Source organism: Gadus chalcogrammus, chromosome 9 (assembly GCF_026213295.1).
Source record: "Gadus chalcogrammus isolate NIFS_2021 chromosome 9, NIFS_Gcha_1.0, whole genome shotgun sequence".
Lineage (NCBI taxonomy): Eukaryota > Metazoa > Chordata > Actinopteri > Gadiformes > Gadidae > Gadus > Gadus chalcogrammus.
The window spans coordinates 6,073,129-6,090,356 of NC_079420.1; the positions used below are offsets into that span (position 1 = coordinate 6,073,129).

The 17,228-nt window shown below is 47.0% G+C and overlaps 1 protein-coding gene across 1 annotated transcript in view; it reads right to left on the bottom strand.

Moving 5' to 3' along the window:
• The window catches only part of kcnq1.2 (potassium voltage-gated channel, KQT-like subfamily, member 1.2), a 42,804-nt gene that overhangs the window by 10,421 nt on the left and 15,155 nt on the right, over window positions 1-17,228 (bottom strand). The window contains exons 4-12 of the mRNA XM_056598733.1: window positions 16,767-16,845; window positions 16,517-16,613; window positions 14,616-14,756; window positions 12,170-12,280; window positions 11,405-11,500; window positions 10,111-10,248; window positions 7,689-7,857; window positions 2,180-2,233; window positions 1,841-1,955 (exon numbers count right to left, since the gene is read on the bottom strand). Of these exons, the coding sequence (XP_056454708.1) occupies window positions 1,841-1,955; window positions 2,180-2,233; window positions 7,689-7,857; window positions 10,111-10,248; window positions 11,405-11,500; window positions 12,170-12,280; window positions 14,616-14,756; window positions 16,517-16,613; window positions 16,767-16,845 (1,000 nt within the window). The remainder of the gene's footprint in view (window positions 1-1,840; window positions 1,956-2,179; window positions 2,234-7,688; window positions 7,858-10,110; window positions 10,249-11,404; window positions 11,501-12,169; window positions 12,281-14,615; window positions 14,757-16,516; window positions 16,614-16,766; window positions 16,846-17,228) is intronic.

Genomic DNA, 17,228 nt, shown 5'->3' on the forward strand with positions numbered 1-17,228 from the left:
GATACTAGTAATACACAGTTGCAATAACTGTGTTGACTTTGTTTCCAGTGGGATAGTCTCTCTCTCTCTCTCTCTCTCTCTCTCTCTCTCTCTCTCTCTCCTCTCTCTCTCTTCTCTCTCTCTTCTCTCTCTCTCTATCTCTCTTCTCTCCTCTCCCTACTCTCCCCTTTTCTCCTCCTCTCTCCTCTCTCTCTCTCCTTTCTCCCTCTCCTCCCTCTCTCTCTCTCTCCCTCTCTCTCCCCCTCTCTCCCCCTCTCTCCCACACCACTGGACATGGCATTGACCACAATACTCTGGGCTGTTACTGTTGACACAGTAACAGCCCAGAGTCCTTCTCCACCCCTCGCCCTATTGCTCGCCCCACATGTAAACACAACTGAGGACAGTTGAAAGCTCAACTTTGGGAAACAAATACAGCGATCGCTGGCTGTCCACACTTGGCAGCGCGGAGAAAGAAAGGAAAGGAAAGAAAACAACCAGAGATACGACACACTTTGACAGCTAGAGGAGCAGGCGAGTGATTGATCTGAAAACAAACTGTTGGGAATTCACCTCATGGCCGCCACCCAGCTTATTCGCCAAGTGTCCTCCAAATTACCACAAAAGAAGCGCTCCCCTACTTGATTTCCACTTATACAGCAATCACTTTTATAGCAATCACTTATATAGAGATCATTTATATAGACATCACTTATAGAGATCTCTTATATAGAGATCGCTTATATAACGATCACTCACATAGAGACCTCTTATATAGTGTTCACTTATATAGGGATCACTTATATAGATATCTCTTAAACATTTATATAACCACGACTTTCATAGCCACCACGCATATAGCAACCACTTATACAGCAAGCACTAATATAGGGAACACCTTCAAATGTCACCATTCACTCGCATACCTCACTGTTAAAGCATTCATTTGTATAGAGTTAACTTGTATATAGTCATCCTTATAGCAGTCACTTGTATATACCTCATCTGTTTAGAACAACTTTTTATACAGCTCCAGCATATAGTTCTCATTTTGTCCTTTGGCTATCCCATCCAACCCTCGCCCACTTGCATTGCGTTTCCTTCTATATATTCCCCCTTACAGCACACAGCCCCAGAGCATTCACCCACAGACCGCGGCCATGCATAGGGATCACCGATACAGCACCACTCACTTTACTCCAATCTCCCAACCCTTCCAATGCTCCAATCGGCATGTAGGAACCAGCCGTCCGGTAACCTTCCCCTACAGCCCCGGACCAATTAAGAGGGCTTTCATGGATATTTTCCCCAGGACTAAAAGGGATAATCCCCCTTTATGACTCCCTGTACCTGGTATGGCCCCGGGCCCTCAAGGGTCTCTCGAGCCCCCTCAGCGGAGAGAAACAACGCGGTTTGGAGGGGCTGTTTCGGACCCCCATTAAACCAAAGGTCCCCCCCCCCCCCACTCCCCTCCTTTTCCCCCCTCTAAGTACGAAGACCCCCACCGGGATAATAGGGGTCCGGAGCTGAAAAGAGACTAGAATGAAGGGCCCGTGTTTGGGGGGGGGATGAGGTGAACAGGTCTGTAGAGTTGGTGGAGGGTGTTGGAGGGTGGAGGGTAGGGCGTGGTGGAGGGGGGGGAGAGTGCCCCTACGATGGAGGAGGTTAGGGGTGGGTGAGGAGGGTGGTGGTGGTGGAGGAGTTTGAGGGTGGAGGGATGGTACGGGCGGGTGCTAGAGGAGGTGGCGACTAGGGGGGGAAGGGGAGAGACGGAGGAGGGCGTTGGAGGAGGGGTTGTTGACGAGGTTGGAGGGTCGTGGCGGTGGTGGAGACAGATACGCACACACGCGGTAAGACTTACTGGCAGATGTCGCTCATGCCCTGCCGCGGGAGGTCTTCGCCCACAAAGTCCAGCTCCTCGGTGATGCTGTTGGCCCGGAGGTCTCCGAGGGACGGTCGCTCCGCCCTCTTCTTCACTGCGAGCGTGGGGGGGGGGAACGAGACTCGGTTACATTTCATCTCAATAGATGTTTTGAATGATCACTTGTCAGCAAGTTGCAGCGTTTCGTGTCGGGTAAATGGAGCGTCAATCTACTGTTGAAAAAAGCTTGAGAAGCACGGATACGTAGAGTTAGGAACCACAGCCGCAAAGTCAAACCGAGTCGGAAAATGTAAGTATGTCCAGGGTGTGATGGAGTACCTGGAGTGGCAGGGCAGCTCAGGGTGAAGGGGGGCCAGGGGGGATCGGGGGGTCCTTGTTGGTTTCATGCAAAACAAAGCAGAAATAAATGAAGTGATGAAAACCAGAAGTTCAATCTCATGTGTGTCTTCAGATTCAGATAAAGAGGATTTAGGCCCAATCCCATTTCTACCCCTTACCCCTTCCCCTTCCCCCTCCCCCTTGTTGTGAAGGGGTAAGGGGAAGGGGTAAGGGGTAGAAATGGGATTGGGCCTTAAGGTTTCCTGGAGATGGTTTGTCGCGGATTTGTGGAGCAATGGCCCTGCATAGTAATGAGTTGGTATCCGAATAATTGTGTTCAATGTATATCAGCATGCCTGCAAAGTGTGGAAGAACTTCTTGCATACTTGCGTACAGAAAAAAACGGAACATTTTCCTTTCCGAGGTATTAATTTTGTACTTCGAATGAACGTGCTGTTTACATAATTTAATAATCCAGAGAACCCCACACGCCTAACAGTTCGGCGAGAATATGTTATCTCAATGAGTTATCCACTGTATTTTTCCCACGAAAAGTGAAAACACATTTTTTTTTCCTCCTGTTTACTCATACGTCCGTCCCTGCCTCACGTTGCACAAACAAGCATTCTGTTCTCTTTTAATTCACACTGATTTGAGCACGTCTCCTACAATCACGGAAATGGCCAGTGAGCTGAACTAAATCCTGCTAAAGCGTTTAGTGGGGGAATCAGCAACAGAGGGAGTTCTCCGCTTCCAACCACAGCTGGGCCAAACTGCTGGTTGGGCTTACAACAACAGCAAAGAACAACATGTGTGGAGGGGTCCTGACCTGCAGCCTGTCACCAGAGCCTGACATGGCAGCCCCCCCACCCCCCCCTTCTCCCCTACCAATCCATCCGGACTCCATTGTGTTGGGCGGGAGACAGATAGGCAAATCTGCTTCCACGAACAGAATGGCCATTCCAAGTCAAGCAGAAGCCATTCAAAACCTCTCTCGTGCTCCATCGTAGAGTTTGTTTTACATTGTCCAATGCGGAAGAGAGAGAGCCGGGGAGAGAGAGAGAGAGGAGAGAGAGAGAGAGAGAGAGAGAGAGAGAGAGAGAGAGAGAGCCAAAGAAAGTGAGAGAGAGAGCCAAAGAGAGTGAGAGAGAGAGCTAAAGAGAGAGCCAAAGAGAGTGAGAGAGAGAGAGAGAGAGAGAGAGAGAGAGAGAGAGAGAGAGAGAGAGAGAGAGAGAGAGAGAGAGAGAGAGAGAGAGCCAAAGAGAGTAAGAGAGAAATAGGGGAATAGAAAATAAAGCGCGGGAGAAAGTAGGAGAGAGAGCAAGGTAGAGAGAAACAGAGCTGTTGGAGTAATTGGCCTCTTACTAGCCTCTTCACCGTTGTGTTACTGACAGGAGCATGTTAGCTTTTAGACTTTACAAAAGTGCAGTATGTTCCTTACATAGAAGAAGAGGGACAGGGAGGGAGAGTCAAAAGAGTCCAAATAGTGATAAAAAAATAATAAAATATAGGAATCAGCAAGAGGGAAAGTAGAAAATAACTCAAGCGCATAAGAGGGACAGACTAACAGAGGAGGACGAGGAGGAGGAAGAGTACATGAATGGCCGAGGCCTAGCGAGAGAGCGAGAGAGCGAGCGAGCGACGGAGAGATTGCGCTGCATTGAAAGATTCTCCCAGCGACGCGAGGCAGCGGCAGACAGCGAGGTGGAGGTCGACAAACAATGTCCAGTTCATTTCCAAGCGCTGGAGCCTTACAATCGCTGCTCGCTCGCACCCATCCCCCACTCCCCCACCACCACCACCCCCACCACCCCCACCACCACCACCCCCACCCCCACCACCACCCCCGGTCCTAAACCACCACCCACCCCACGGTATCCCCGGGTCCCCCAGCCTCACTACCGTTCCCACCCGCCTCACCCCTGCTGTTGGCAGGGCACCCAGTTTAGTTTAGGGCGGCGGCGAGGGGGGTGGGGGGGGTGGGGGGGAGGGGGGGGGGGGGGGGGGGGGTATGCCACGCCATGCTAGGCCATGCCAGGCCCCAGCCCTGTGTCTGCATTTCTCTGCTTGGCTCTGGTTCGGTCCAGTTGGGGACAAAGGCCCAGCCAGCCAGAAAGACTAATTAAAATGGTGTCTGGACCACATTAGAGAGACGGACAGGCGGATGATTAGCCCGCAGGAATACGTGGAAAAGAGAGAGAGAGAGAGAGAGAGAGACTGGCAGTGGAGCGAGGAGGTACCCCAGTCGTGATCTCACCTCAATAACGTTTGCATTTTGTAAGAGTCTCTGCTGCCGTTGGCCAAGACAAATAGCCCCCTACGAAACAAAGGGAACCCCACTCGTTGTTTCAACAGCGAGATGACAAAATGAGAAACCCGGAGAGAGCGAATGGAGCTGACCTCAGCCAACGAGAGAGCGAACGGGCCGGGACATCATCCCATTGCGTTTACAATGGAAATACCAAGTGTCTTTGCTCGGAGTCCATGGTTAGGGACGAAAGGGGGGCGGGGGAGATGGACTCACCTGCTTGTCTAAACATCCTGGTGACGCTTAGGCACAAAGGCAGGGGTATCATTTGCATGGCGGAACACGCATGCACACTACGGTTACAGGAAATGATGTCATGATCTGAACGTGAGGGCTTTGTGTGATTGTGAAGCAAAATGAGTTGGAGTTTTTTTTTTTTACATAAAAATCACCAAATGTGTAAACATTATCCAAGTTAATCAAATTGATACTAAATACAAAATGTAAACAATAAAGATTTGTATATATATATATAGGAAAATATACAAAAATATATAAAGGCTGCCAGGGTCATGATAAATAACAGGCGAGCCTGGATGCAAAGCTCTGCAGCACCAGTCTGTTTAATATCTGCGTCTGCAGCGCGGGCCGTGCCATTACATGCAGTATCATTAGCGCCAGCCAGCCACAGGCGCGAGCGCTTGGCCCACGTCTTTACGACTTCCATGTCTCCCCCTGTCCTCCTCCCCTAGCAAAGGAACTCTGTGTCCACATGCGTCATGTCTGGATCCCACCACCTATTATTTGCCAGCTGATATTTCTGTCAAATAAAAAGAGGACATTTTACATTTTTTCCTCATAGAAGAATGACTAAATATTTGATTGTAACATTGGGTGCTTTGTCATTGAGACTGAACTAATGTTTTCCTGATAACCCCATGGCTGCCAAGTAAGATACATGAGCAGTACTGCAAAAGGATTTGTTTGAACAGTGATTGTTTTCTCCAAACAGTGACATTATGACAACAGATGATAAAGTATATGAAGGAGCTCGGCCTTTTTTATTTAATCCGTGACCCACTGATTGAAAAATCTGTCCTTAAACAAAATACATAACTTGATATCTTGAATCTAGCAGTCAGATCTACAAGTCCTATAAGAGATTCCCGTTTATATTATCTGTACTCCTGTCCTTTTTGTCCTCTGTTTTTTTTTATCTTAATATCATGCTTTGACAGAAAAAAGCATACAAACACTCGGCCTAGGGTTGCCTGTTGAGCAAACATGGCAACATAACACAGGAAACTGCTTTTTGCACCTATGTGAATATTCTACAGTTCACACGCCGACACAACCCTCAAACCAACACACTAACAATCAGCTCGGTGTTTCCCCTAAATCACACCCATTGCAACCATGGCTGACTAACGCACGGCAAAATCTCACTGAGGTTAGTCACCTCTTTAGCAGGAGAGACCGGATAGCAGCAAATATAGAGATTGGAGGCGGGGTCTTTGTGTTTGTTGACTTTAATTAAACAATATTCGAGTCCAAAGGGGACTTTAGTTTAGGTATACAAGTTATAAGCATAACCATAAACGTGTCCATTAGGGTCCAAAGGATATAACGCAGTATCAGAAGGTGATTTCCTTTTGAAAGGCCGGTATGTGCTTGTTTTTCTACTTAATGTAAGTGCACAAGTGGTAAACAAGGTGGAGTCTTGACCTCAAATCACCACAGAGAGTAATGGCTGCCATCTGGCCAGGCCGTCATGAGCGTCAGCCATCTTGGCTCTAAGGGGATCAGGAGAGCGTCTGGATTTACTGTGTGTGAATGAGGAACCGGCACTCAAGCAACTATCTCTGCTTTTAATCCCCATTGCACGCAGAGGCTTCCTGGCTTAGCAAGAACGAAATACAAGTAAACTGCACGCTTTTAAATCTCAAGAGATTCCAACATGCAAAGCCCTACAAAACAGCAAGTATTCCCATGCTTAATAGAAATATACAGCTATGAATTGATATATTGCTTACATAGAGATTTTCCAGCATGACTTTCAGCATTAAAGTTATCTTGACCTTTCCGCTGTGTGTTTTGGATGTCTGACATGAGCAAGGGTTTCTTTTTTTAGCTGATCATCCAGCATAGAATATCTTGAGGTTGAAGGGAAACAGTCGCCGCATGAGGGAAAAGCTCATACATTCAAGATCATGCAGGAATATGCAAACTCCACAGAAACAAAAACGCACACAGAATGCCACCAGTTCAAAGGTTTAAGACTGGATTCAATGCCCAAATTCACTGTCAGTCGCTTTGTTTAAAAGAATCTTCACAATGACTAAATAGCAATGAAATGTCCCACACACCTAGATATTTAGATAACGCTTACAAAGGATATCAAGGATCTCATCAAAGTTCGAATTTCTAAGTTGTGACTAAGCCCTCGACATTTCGCCCGACGACCAAAAAAACAACCAGGAATCTGGTGAATTCCCCAGAAGCTTTTCAGGTCTGAGCTCACCGAGCGGAAAAAAGGCTGATCGGGACAAATAAAAGACGCTCCTCTTCTCGTAACAAGGAAGGAAAGACCCGTGGTGGAAAGTCCCCTTCACCTGGAGCGATGACCTCACGCAGGTCGCGTTATGTAGCTTCTTTCGTTACCTTAATTATAATGATAATAATACATTCAACTTAAACAAAGACACTTTACAGAGTGAACACAAAATAAATCATTTAATAAGAACATATAAGTAAAAAGAAAAACTAGGATAAAATAAAATTGGCAGCAATAAAACTAAAATAAGGAGATTAAAGGAATAGTTAAGAGGAGGAAGGAGAGAGAAGAGAAGGAGGTTATTTGGTGAAAGCCATCATGAAAAGGTGAGTTTTTCAGGGCCTGTTTAAATGATGGTAGTGTGTCTGAACTGGTTGGGGAGGGAGTTCCAGAGGGAGGGTGCAGCAACTCAGAAGGGGCCTGTCACCCCAGGTCCGAAGCTTGGTCCTTGGGGTTTTGAGTGCGGTTGCATCCATGGAGGCAACGGGTAAGACGAGGTCGGAGAGGGACCAGGTTATGTACGACTTTATAGGTGGCGGGTAGTATTTTTAAATGAATCCTAAATTGAACTGGGAGCCTGTGGAGGTTGTGGAGGACTGGGGCGACGTGATCTCGGCGGCGGGTGGAGATGAGCATGCGGGCGGGGGGAGCTCTGGATCGATGATTTGTTAGGGTGAACCATAGAGGATGCTGCTGCAGTCCCGTACCTTCCACAGTCCCCGCCGACTCCTCCAGGAAGAAGGACATGTCCTTCTTGTCCTCCGTCTCCTGGATGTGGTCGTAGGTGATCTGGGGGATGGCCACGCCCCTCTCCGTCGACGGGCCCCTGGTGCTCAGGCCCCTGGCCAGCTTCAGCCTCTTCCTGGTGCCTCGTCTCTGTGGCGGTGAGAGAGGCATCACCTTCAGAGCTCGATTTGAGATTATGATTAAAAAGGGCTGTACACATGCATGTCTATAAAGCAGGTCTGTTTATTCTCATGTATAGAAAGACTTATGAATGCAAAGTGTTACGAATAAGGATTGTGCTATGGTGAAATGATCACTAACTCAAATAATATGGTGGATTTTCATTGATCCCCTGGCTTAATTAACATTAAAAAATGTGAATGTTAATTGGGGCAGGATAAAACCACCTTTGGGACAGGACAAAACCACTGCAACTTGGGCGAAAACCGTGCTCATGGAATCTGTCAGATCGACTTAAGTCATTTTTCCTGATGGTGAAAGAAAAAAAACACCCCAAAATCCTCAATAAAACATTTTACACTTCATTTCACATTACAACGTGTCAGTCCAGGATAACATTGAGAGGAAATGCCAGGTCGTAGGATATGCCAGCAACGGGACACTCAGGTTTTAGTGCCATGGCTGGAAAATGGTATCCTACAGCTATGACATCATGTAGGTCTAATGGGGGTCAGCTGGCCTGTCTTGAGGCCTAAACACAGAGTGTTAAGCCCCAGAGACACTCTGCCTGGAGACTCCGTTAGGGCCAGGTGAGGTCAGAGCTCTGCGTGTGTCAGTCAGTTCCTCGGAAACTGCACGCTGAACTCCCCATCCGCCAAACCTTCTCCTCCGAGCTGCCAACGTCCTGGACATGGCCTTTATAGGAACTCAGCCTCTCGGACTCAGGGGATCGACATCCCAGGCATTGATAAGTGGCCAAAAGGTCAGTCTAAATATCGCAGCACTGACTGACTCATAAGGAAAGGGAACACACGAGAGAGAGAGAGAGAGAGAGAGAGAGAGAGAGAGAGAGAGAAACTGTGTGTTTGCGAGTAGAAAGAGACCATAGAGAGACACAAATTAAATATGCAACAAAGAGGAAGTGGAACAAACGGTTAAACAAAAGGTCAAAGTGGTGAATACAGAGAGTACTCTCTGATGTGAGAAGGTGGAGGAAACGAAGAGAGCAAGTGGGTTTGACACAAGAGAAAGAAGGTGAGAAACAGAACAAGAGAGAGCGAGCGAGAAAGAGCGAGGGAGAGAGAGAGAGAGAGAGAGAGAGAGCGGCAGAGCGCAAGAGAGAGAGAGAGAGCGAGCGATAAAGATAGACAGAGAGGGAGCGAGAGCGAGAGAAAGAGAAAGAGAAAGAGAAAGAGAGAGCGATAGGGAGAGAGCGAGAGAGAGATAAAGAGAGAGAGACAGAGACAGACACAGACAGAGAGAGACAGAGAGAGAGACAGAGAGAGAGATAGAGAGAGACAGAGAGAGAGATAGAGAGAGACAGAGAGATAGAGAGAGAACGAGCGGGAGAGCGAGAACAGAAAAGAACAGTCAGTGCCCTCGGTCACATGGTGCAAATGAAAAGAGCGGAAGCAGCCTTGGCTCTCCGCTACATGTGTGGGTGCGATGCTAAACAATGTTGTTGTTCAGCTAGACAAAGGTTTGCTCCCATGAGAAAGCCAGTGATGACATCATCTGAACTGACTGAGCCTTTGTCCAGCGGAGACAAAGGCCTCAAGTCATTCTGGTGGACTCTAGCCTGGGTGTGTGTGTGTATGTGTGTGTGTGCCGGTCTTTCTGTGTCTGTGTGCGCGTTTCTGTGGGCGTGTCCGTGTGTTTTCCATGTGTGTTGTGATATGCATGTCCTTCCCTGTGTGTGTGTGTGTGTGTGTGTGTGTGTGTGTGTGTATGTGTGTGTGTGTGTGTGTGTGTGTGTGTGAGAGAGAGAGAGAGTGGGACCCTGACTTGCTCCTTTGTGCTAGGCATCACAGGGTGCGACATAGCTAATATTGTCACAGAATGAGAGCCGTTTGAAGGAGAAATATGCAAATCTGCTTTACTATTCAACCCCGGCCACTCTTTTGGTGTCTCCATTGATTGGGAAAAACCAGGCGTGCATTAGACTCCATGTGAGTCTATTGTGAGTAAATCGAAATGATATCATGTATGCTTTATGCAAATGTGTGAGTGTGACTGTGTGTGTCTGCCAGACTGTGTGCGTGTGCGTGACTGTGTGCGTTTGCGTGCGTGTGTGTGCACGTGTGCATCAGTGCGTGCGTACGTGTGGGACCGCGTGTGTGCGTGCATGTGTCTCTACCGGTGTCCATCGTCATTATGAAAATCAGTCTCCCACCAGTCAGCCCACCAGTCTCCCATAGCAGGGGTTAGTAAACCTGTACTTACAGATAAGTTGAGCCTAATGACGTTGGGGCTGGCGCTGTCAGCGTGGACAGGGGGGGTGGACTCCTTGCTGAGGACGTACATCTTCCACGTGGCCGGGCAGAAGTCTGTCTTCTCGGCTGCATAGCACCTCCATAGGGTCTGTTAAGGGCGACACAGAGCATCCACCAACCAAGGCGAGGAGGAGAACATTTGGTCAATTATGTGTGCATTCATATATCTTCAGGTATCGGCTGACATTGAACACTGATCAGAAGGATTTTGTAAATGCTAATGGTGTTTTAGCATGAAGGATATTTAACAATGTTGGGTGGCAATTGTATTATTGACATGACTACTACTATTGTTGAAAACATTACTACTACTACACGACCCAAGTATTAAATACTACTATACGTCGAGATTTCTCAACAGGGATCAGAGACTCACTGGAGTGTTTGTGGATGATGGCGTATTACACTCCACCTAGCTGACTTTTATTGGGCTCCTCTAGACAAGAAGTGGTGGGGTTGGAAATCCGGTTCATTGTAAGTATTGATACATGGTATGATGACACATGGCCGGGTGCTCCATGTTGCCATCCAGGAGATCTCTCCCTGAGTGTGTGTGGGCATGACTGGTTTAACCTGTGCACACTGATTACCCAATGTTCAACAGGTGTGCAGCCTCACCCAGCCCTATAGTCTAATCAGACCCGGCCAGGTGAGGCTACTTAATCATCCGCGCACGCACACACTCCCCAAATGTCAACTAAGGCATTTGTTTAAACATTCATTAATCGGGTAATGTATCAATTAAAACTAGGGCTTGGCAAGTGAATGCCTTAATTGCGCGTTAATGCAATCTTATTTTAACACGATTAATTCAAATTGACACATTAATGCACGCAGAATGTCAGTTTCATATTCAACCCACACTGAGTGAGTCAATAAAACCCCCTCAAGATCACTTGGTCTAGTTTTTTCTTATTCAGAACATTTGGTTTAAGTGATAATGTGTCATTCCATTGGATAATCTCATTTAACTTCAACTGGAGTGGATTTCAAATATAATTTTAAAAGCGCGACTAATCGCGAGTTAACTCACCAATACTAAACTTTTAATCTTCGCCCAGCCCTAATTAAAACCCTAGTTAACATGAATGGTAAGTTAATTGTTAGTTTATGCTACTACCACCTCCGGGACATTCCTTTGTGGGAGCCCTCCAGCCTGAGGTGTCTCCATTCAAACAGGTCGTGCCACCCGTCTGGGGTGAGTGAACGTGTGAACGTGTGAACCTCACAGCGGTGTTGACTACCTGTATGAGGGAGGCGGCCGCAGGGATCTGCCTGTTGAAGTGCTTCTGTCTCTGCTTCTGCTGCACCTTGAGAGCGAACCCCGAGCCCAGGATGCCCTACAGACGGGGACCACAGCGTTATACTGAGAGGCTGAACCAGTGTTGAAAGGACTTAAAGGTGCAGTGTGTATCGTTAAGTGGCGTTTAGCAAAACGGGCCAGGCAGAAATGGAATATAATATTCATAAGTATGTGTTAATTAGTGGATGAATCCTGTGAAAATTGGAATCGAACACTGAATGAAAAGGTTTTCAATGTGCATTACAAGGCAGCACAGGCCACTGTAGCTTCCTCTAAGTCGTTGCAAAAGGGGGGGGGGGGGGGGGAGGGGAGCAGGGGATATTCAGTTGGCTGCAATTTGCAACCTCAGTGCTAGATGCCACAAAATCCTGCACACTTCACCTTTGAGCCCCAAGCTAAATCATTTTTGTGTCCAAAAGAGACATTCTTATACAACCTGGCTGTATTTGCACTCTATGTGCATTGCTCCATTTAAATGATACGATTATATACATTTCTAAGTTATCGAATAAAACATAAATAAAGAAATACCAATTGTGCATAGAGTGGTTTCATTAAAGGGTTAGATTAGACAAAAACTAAAGAAAGTTCAGTTTCCTGCAGTTCCGCTTCCTGTGGTTGTGAGCTAATGTCAAGTCTGTGCCGAGAGAGCACAGGTGTGGCAGACGAGCGTCTGAGCGTCAGCACAACAGGAAGTGGTATTTACAGCAGGCAGTGCGAAGAAGGAGATGGCGAACACACTGAAGCAGGAGGCGATGGCTTTGCCAACCCACGTCTGCGGTATCTTGTCGCCGTAACCGATGGTGGTGACAGTCACCTAGAGACAGGAGAAAGACATTGCACATTTCAATGTCCTTTGCACTGCACTTTTTATACATTACATTATCTTTTCCATTCATATTTAGTTGTATCATCTACTGCTGTAATGACCAAAGGTTCCGTGAAGGATTAATTATGTACACACCATCCATCCATAAAACCAAGTTTGGTTTAAGCAAAGTAAAATAAGTGGCAAAAACATGAATCAAGCTACACTATTCAAGAGAGAAAATGAGAAACAATCCTGAAACACGTTCACACTACCAACTCTGGGCGCGGGTTTAATGAAACCTCAAGGGGGTGATAATGACTACACAATCGACAGTGTTGCCGAGCCCCTCCACTGTAGACTATGAAAGAGAGCTGACAATGGCGGCCAAAGTTCCTCATCAGGCCGGTTGGCAGGCCTCCATCGCCGGGATGGGCCGGGCCATTCGAGGGCCTCTTCTCCTTAATGGGAATACGATTCCCATACACTGATCCCCTCCGAGCACAAGGAATTCGCTGGACGAGGAGAGCGAATCGAAATGAAACAACAACAAAAAAGACACGAACACCCGGCTCCATAGTCCTGAGCCAATCGGGGTGGGGGGGGGGGGGGGGGGGGGGGGGTATTCAGAGAGGAGTGCCGCTCCACGTTCACTCAAAAGCACCCTTGGTGTATTGTGAGATAGTTCAAAATAAAAAGGGCTTTGGGGTTAAACAAGATAGGGTGCGAGGAGGTGGGTGACAAGGGGTGAGGGTGAAGGGGGTGGGAGTGTGGTGGTGCTGGCGGTGGTGGTGGTGGAGGTGGTGGCGGGGTAGGGGGTGGTGTAGAGGGTGGTGGTGGTGGTGGTGTGGGCGAGTGGTGGTGGTGAAGGTGGTGATGCTGTAGGGAGGGGTCGCGGAGGGGGTGGCGATGGTGACGATGGTGTTGGGGGTGGTGGTGGTGGAGGTGGTGATAGTGTAGGGGCTGATGGCGGATTAAACTCGTATCAGACGTCATGATGTCTAAGCAGCGGCCCCCGGCTGACATTAACTGTCCTCCCTCCACCGACCAAAGGTCCAGTCGGTGTGTTGATTAAGTTGCATTAAGTTATCCTTCATACAGGTAATACCATTTAATATGAAGAGTGAGCGAGTGAGAATGAGGGAGTGAGTGAGTGAGAGAGAAGGTTGAGGGGGCATATGGCATATGAATCACGCCATTGGCCTGTCCTTTAGCACACACACACACACGCGCACACACACACACACACACACACACACACACACTCTTCATGCACGTTAGCAGTCCGACTCTCAAGCTTACAGTCTCCCGAAACAAAGAGCCAACTCCTCAGCCAAACTCTCTGGTGGCATTGTGTGTGTATTTGTGTGTGTGTTTATGTATGGTGTGTGTGTGTGTGTGTGTGTGTGTGTGTGTGTGTGTCTGTGTGTGTGTGTGTGTGTGTGTGTGTGTGTGTGTGTGTGTGTGTGTGTGTGTGTGTGTGTGTGTGTGTGTGTGTGTGTGTGTCCCAAATCACAGCTTTCCCTCCACTCTCCAAGGAGTGTAGAGAGGAGCCCCCCCACGACCCCCTCCAAGCCTCGTTACAAAAAGGTTGTAATCCCACAATTACACTTTTAATTAGGCCCACTGACACGTTGTGTCGGGGCTCCGGCACGCCTTTATGCCCCAAGGGCCCAGGGGTGAATGCCTTATTGCCATGTCTTTGTGGCCCGCTGATCCCATACACAAGGTGGCCATAGGTTCCTCATTACCTCACACCTCCAATTCTATTTTAATTAACTGCTTTGGGTAGACAGAATAGAACTGAGCTCGGCCAAACTGAGGAGAAGTGGCGCCTCATAGCAGCGTTTTATTTTTATTTTATCAAAGACGTTTTAACCAGACAAGCTGTTTTCGGTTTTACGGAACTACTTTTCAAAGCCTATCTTTTAAAAAATGTTGAAACAGTTTTTTTCTGACCTCAAACGAGATCATAAGAGACATGAGATATTCATGTGGGGTGGGTGTATTGTGACAGTTCATCATTTGAAAGTTACGGCCTGAGATGCGCTAGATTGTGCTTTCTGTTCGTACAGTGTTTCACTATTGCCGAGTTAGAATACGAAGGCGAAACGGATGACACCATTCGTATCAACACTCTTATATTTGAACTGATACTAAGAAATGGAAATATCAAAAAGAAAAAATGATGATGTGTAATTAATAAAGTCACACAGATTTTCAACGTATGCTTTGATTGTTCACAGCCTCCCTTGTGACCAAGCTGCGTTGGACCGTGTCTGCTGAATGAAGGTAAAGGTCAAAGGTGAACGTCAATGTCCTGGACACAGAGAGGGGGTCTTACCACGCCCCACCACAAGGCGTCGGCGTAACTGGCGAAGCCCGTCTTGCCGTCCTCGTCCACCGCGTCCTTCTCGGCAAGGTACACGAAGTAGGAGGAGAAGATCAGCCCCAGGAAGCCGATGTACAGAGTGGTGATCAGCTCCTGTGGAGACCCAGGTGAACACACACACACACACACACACACACACACACACACACACACACACACACACACACACATGAAGATACATGAACATACAGATGCCCATACACACAGGTGAGCACACAGATACACACATGTGAACACACACACACACACACACACACACACACACACACACACACACACACTCACACACACATACATGAACATACAGATGCACAAACACATTCAAACACGTGAACACACACGCACGCACACACACATGAAGATATATGAACATACAGATGCCCATACACACACGTGAGCACACAGATACACATATGTGAACACACACACACACATACATGAACATACAGATGCACAAACACATCGAACACGTGAAGACACACTCACGAACGCACGCATACAGATACCCAAGCAAATACGCAGGCATCTAGACTCACGCACGCACTATTCAGTTATGCACTTATAGTAATTTCCTTGAAATATCCATTAATAAAAACATAAATACACTGACAAGAAAAAGTGCAGTTTTCCTCCTCCTGTGCATGGATCAAAACCATTGATAAAACCGATGACTTTCCATGGCGGAAGGCACTCCAAGAAGAAGATTACACTCGGCCCATTCCGCACTGTCTTGCGTGTTATTTATTTGACCTTCGCACATAATCCTTCAGAGGCAGGTGCTGTTCCTACCACACATCACAGAGACATCAAAGACACCATCCGCGCGAGCACATGCCTTCTGGGATTAGGACAGGAAAAATCCCATCATGCATTTCTGCACAGCAAATTATGAAAAAAATAAATAAAAAGGAACTTTGATTCACTTTCTTTTTTCTACCTTATAAAGCTAAGTCTGGTTGCAGTGTCGGTGTGTTCTGTGTGTTCTGTGTGTGTGTGTGTGTGTGTGTGTGTGTGTGTGTGTGTGTGTGTGTGTGTGTGTGTGTGTGTGTGTGTGTGTGTGTGTGTGTGTGTGTGTGTGTGTGTGTGTGTGTGTGTGTGTGTGTGTGTGTGTGTGTGTGTGTGTGCGTGCACATGCGCAAATACGTGCATGTGTGTGCGTGTGTGTTTGTGAGAGAGAGGGCTGTATCTTTGAATGTGTTCGGTGGACTCTGCTGTAATGGGACTGAAATCAGCAGGGTCAACAGCCTCGAGAGAGAAACGCTGGATGAGACGCGTACAGTCGGTCTATAGAAGGTGAAGTGACCTCAGGGAAGCCTTATTTGGTCATAGAAACGTGGAATAAGACACACGGTTTGCATGTTGGGGGTGATTAGGATGGGAAGCTCTGAGCTCCTAAAATCGAACTAGCTCTTGGCTGCTAGATGTGATGACCATAACCATGTTATATCCCTAATGAGGCCACGATGAAGCCAACGATATTTCTTTCATACAAGTTTAAGAAGTTGGTAATGTTTATTGGTCTCTACCAGATTGTTTTGTCACACTTAATGCTAGTAAGTGTTACTACTGTGTATAAAAACGAACTAAATAACAAACAATAATGGTGAAATGTCACATTTAATTAAACTGTAATTAAAGTTGACTAACAAGTTATAGGTCCATGCATATTTTAAAGCAGAAAGCCAAGAGTTTCAGGAGCATGATCTTCACGAAATGAACACTATATTTCACAACCAATTTGAGTTAAAACACTTGAAATACTGAAGCTTAGTAACATTTACCATGGTCACCACTTCTTGATTCCACTGTGTGAAACTCCTTAGTAGTAGTATTAGCAGTAGTAATGGTCCTACCTGTCTGTGCATGAAGACTACAGATCCCAGAAGCCTCCACGTTCCTCCCTGGCGATCCACATGCAGCATGCGCAGGATTTGGAGGAAGCGGATCCCCCTGCAACCCACAGCCAATGTGTTGTACTTTCTGATCAGTTTATTGTATTTTTAGATGAGATTATTGTAGTTTTAGATTTGATTATTGTAATTTTACATGAGATTGTTGTTTCAAAATAGAGGGGAAACGATGATAATGTGCTCGCCACAGTACCTGATGGCGGATGTGGCAAATACTTGTCCATTAGAGCCGACACTGAGCACAATGACCGAGGCCATGACCACTATCAGATCTAGACAAAGAAAATACAGAAAGAAAGAAAGGAGGAAAGAGAGAAAGAAAGGAAGAAAGAAAATACTTAAAAGGTGTGAAATCAACCATAGTCAACAAGACAATTACTCACAAATAGTATAAAGAATACGATGAAAGAATCTAAAACGGCAAAAACAAAACAAACAAAAACAAAACCACAAAATCCTGTCCTTTAGTCGGACAAAAAGTTGCGTTGTTCTTATTCAGAAACCAAAACCACAACGATTTCCTCGGAAGCAGAGTTCCCGTGGGAAATGGAACGCCGCCCCATTCAGGGGCGGCTCCCGCGTTAGATGTGACTGTAAAACACAACAATGTCGTGTGTGTCACTGGGTGGGTGCGCGGGCGTGGCGGGGACAAAGG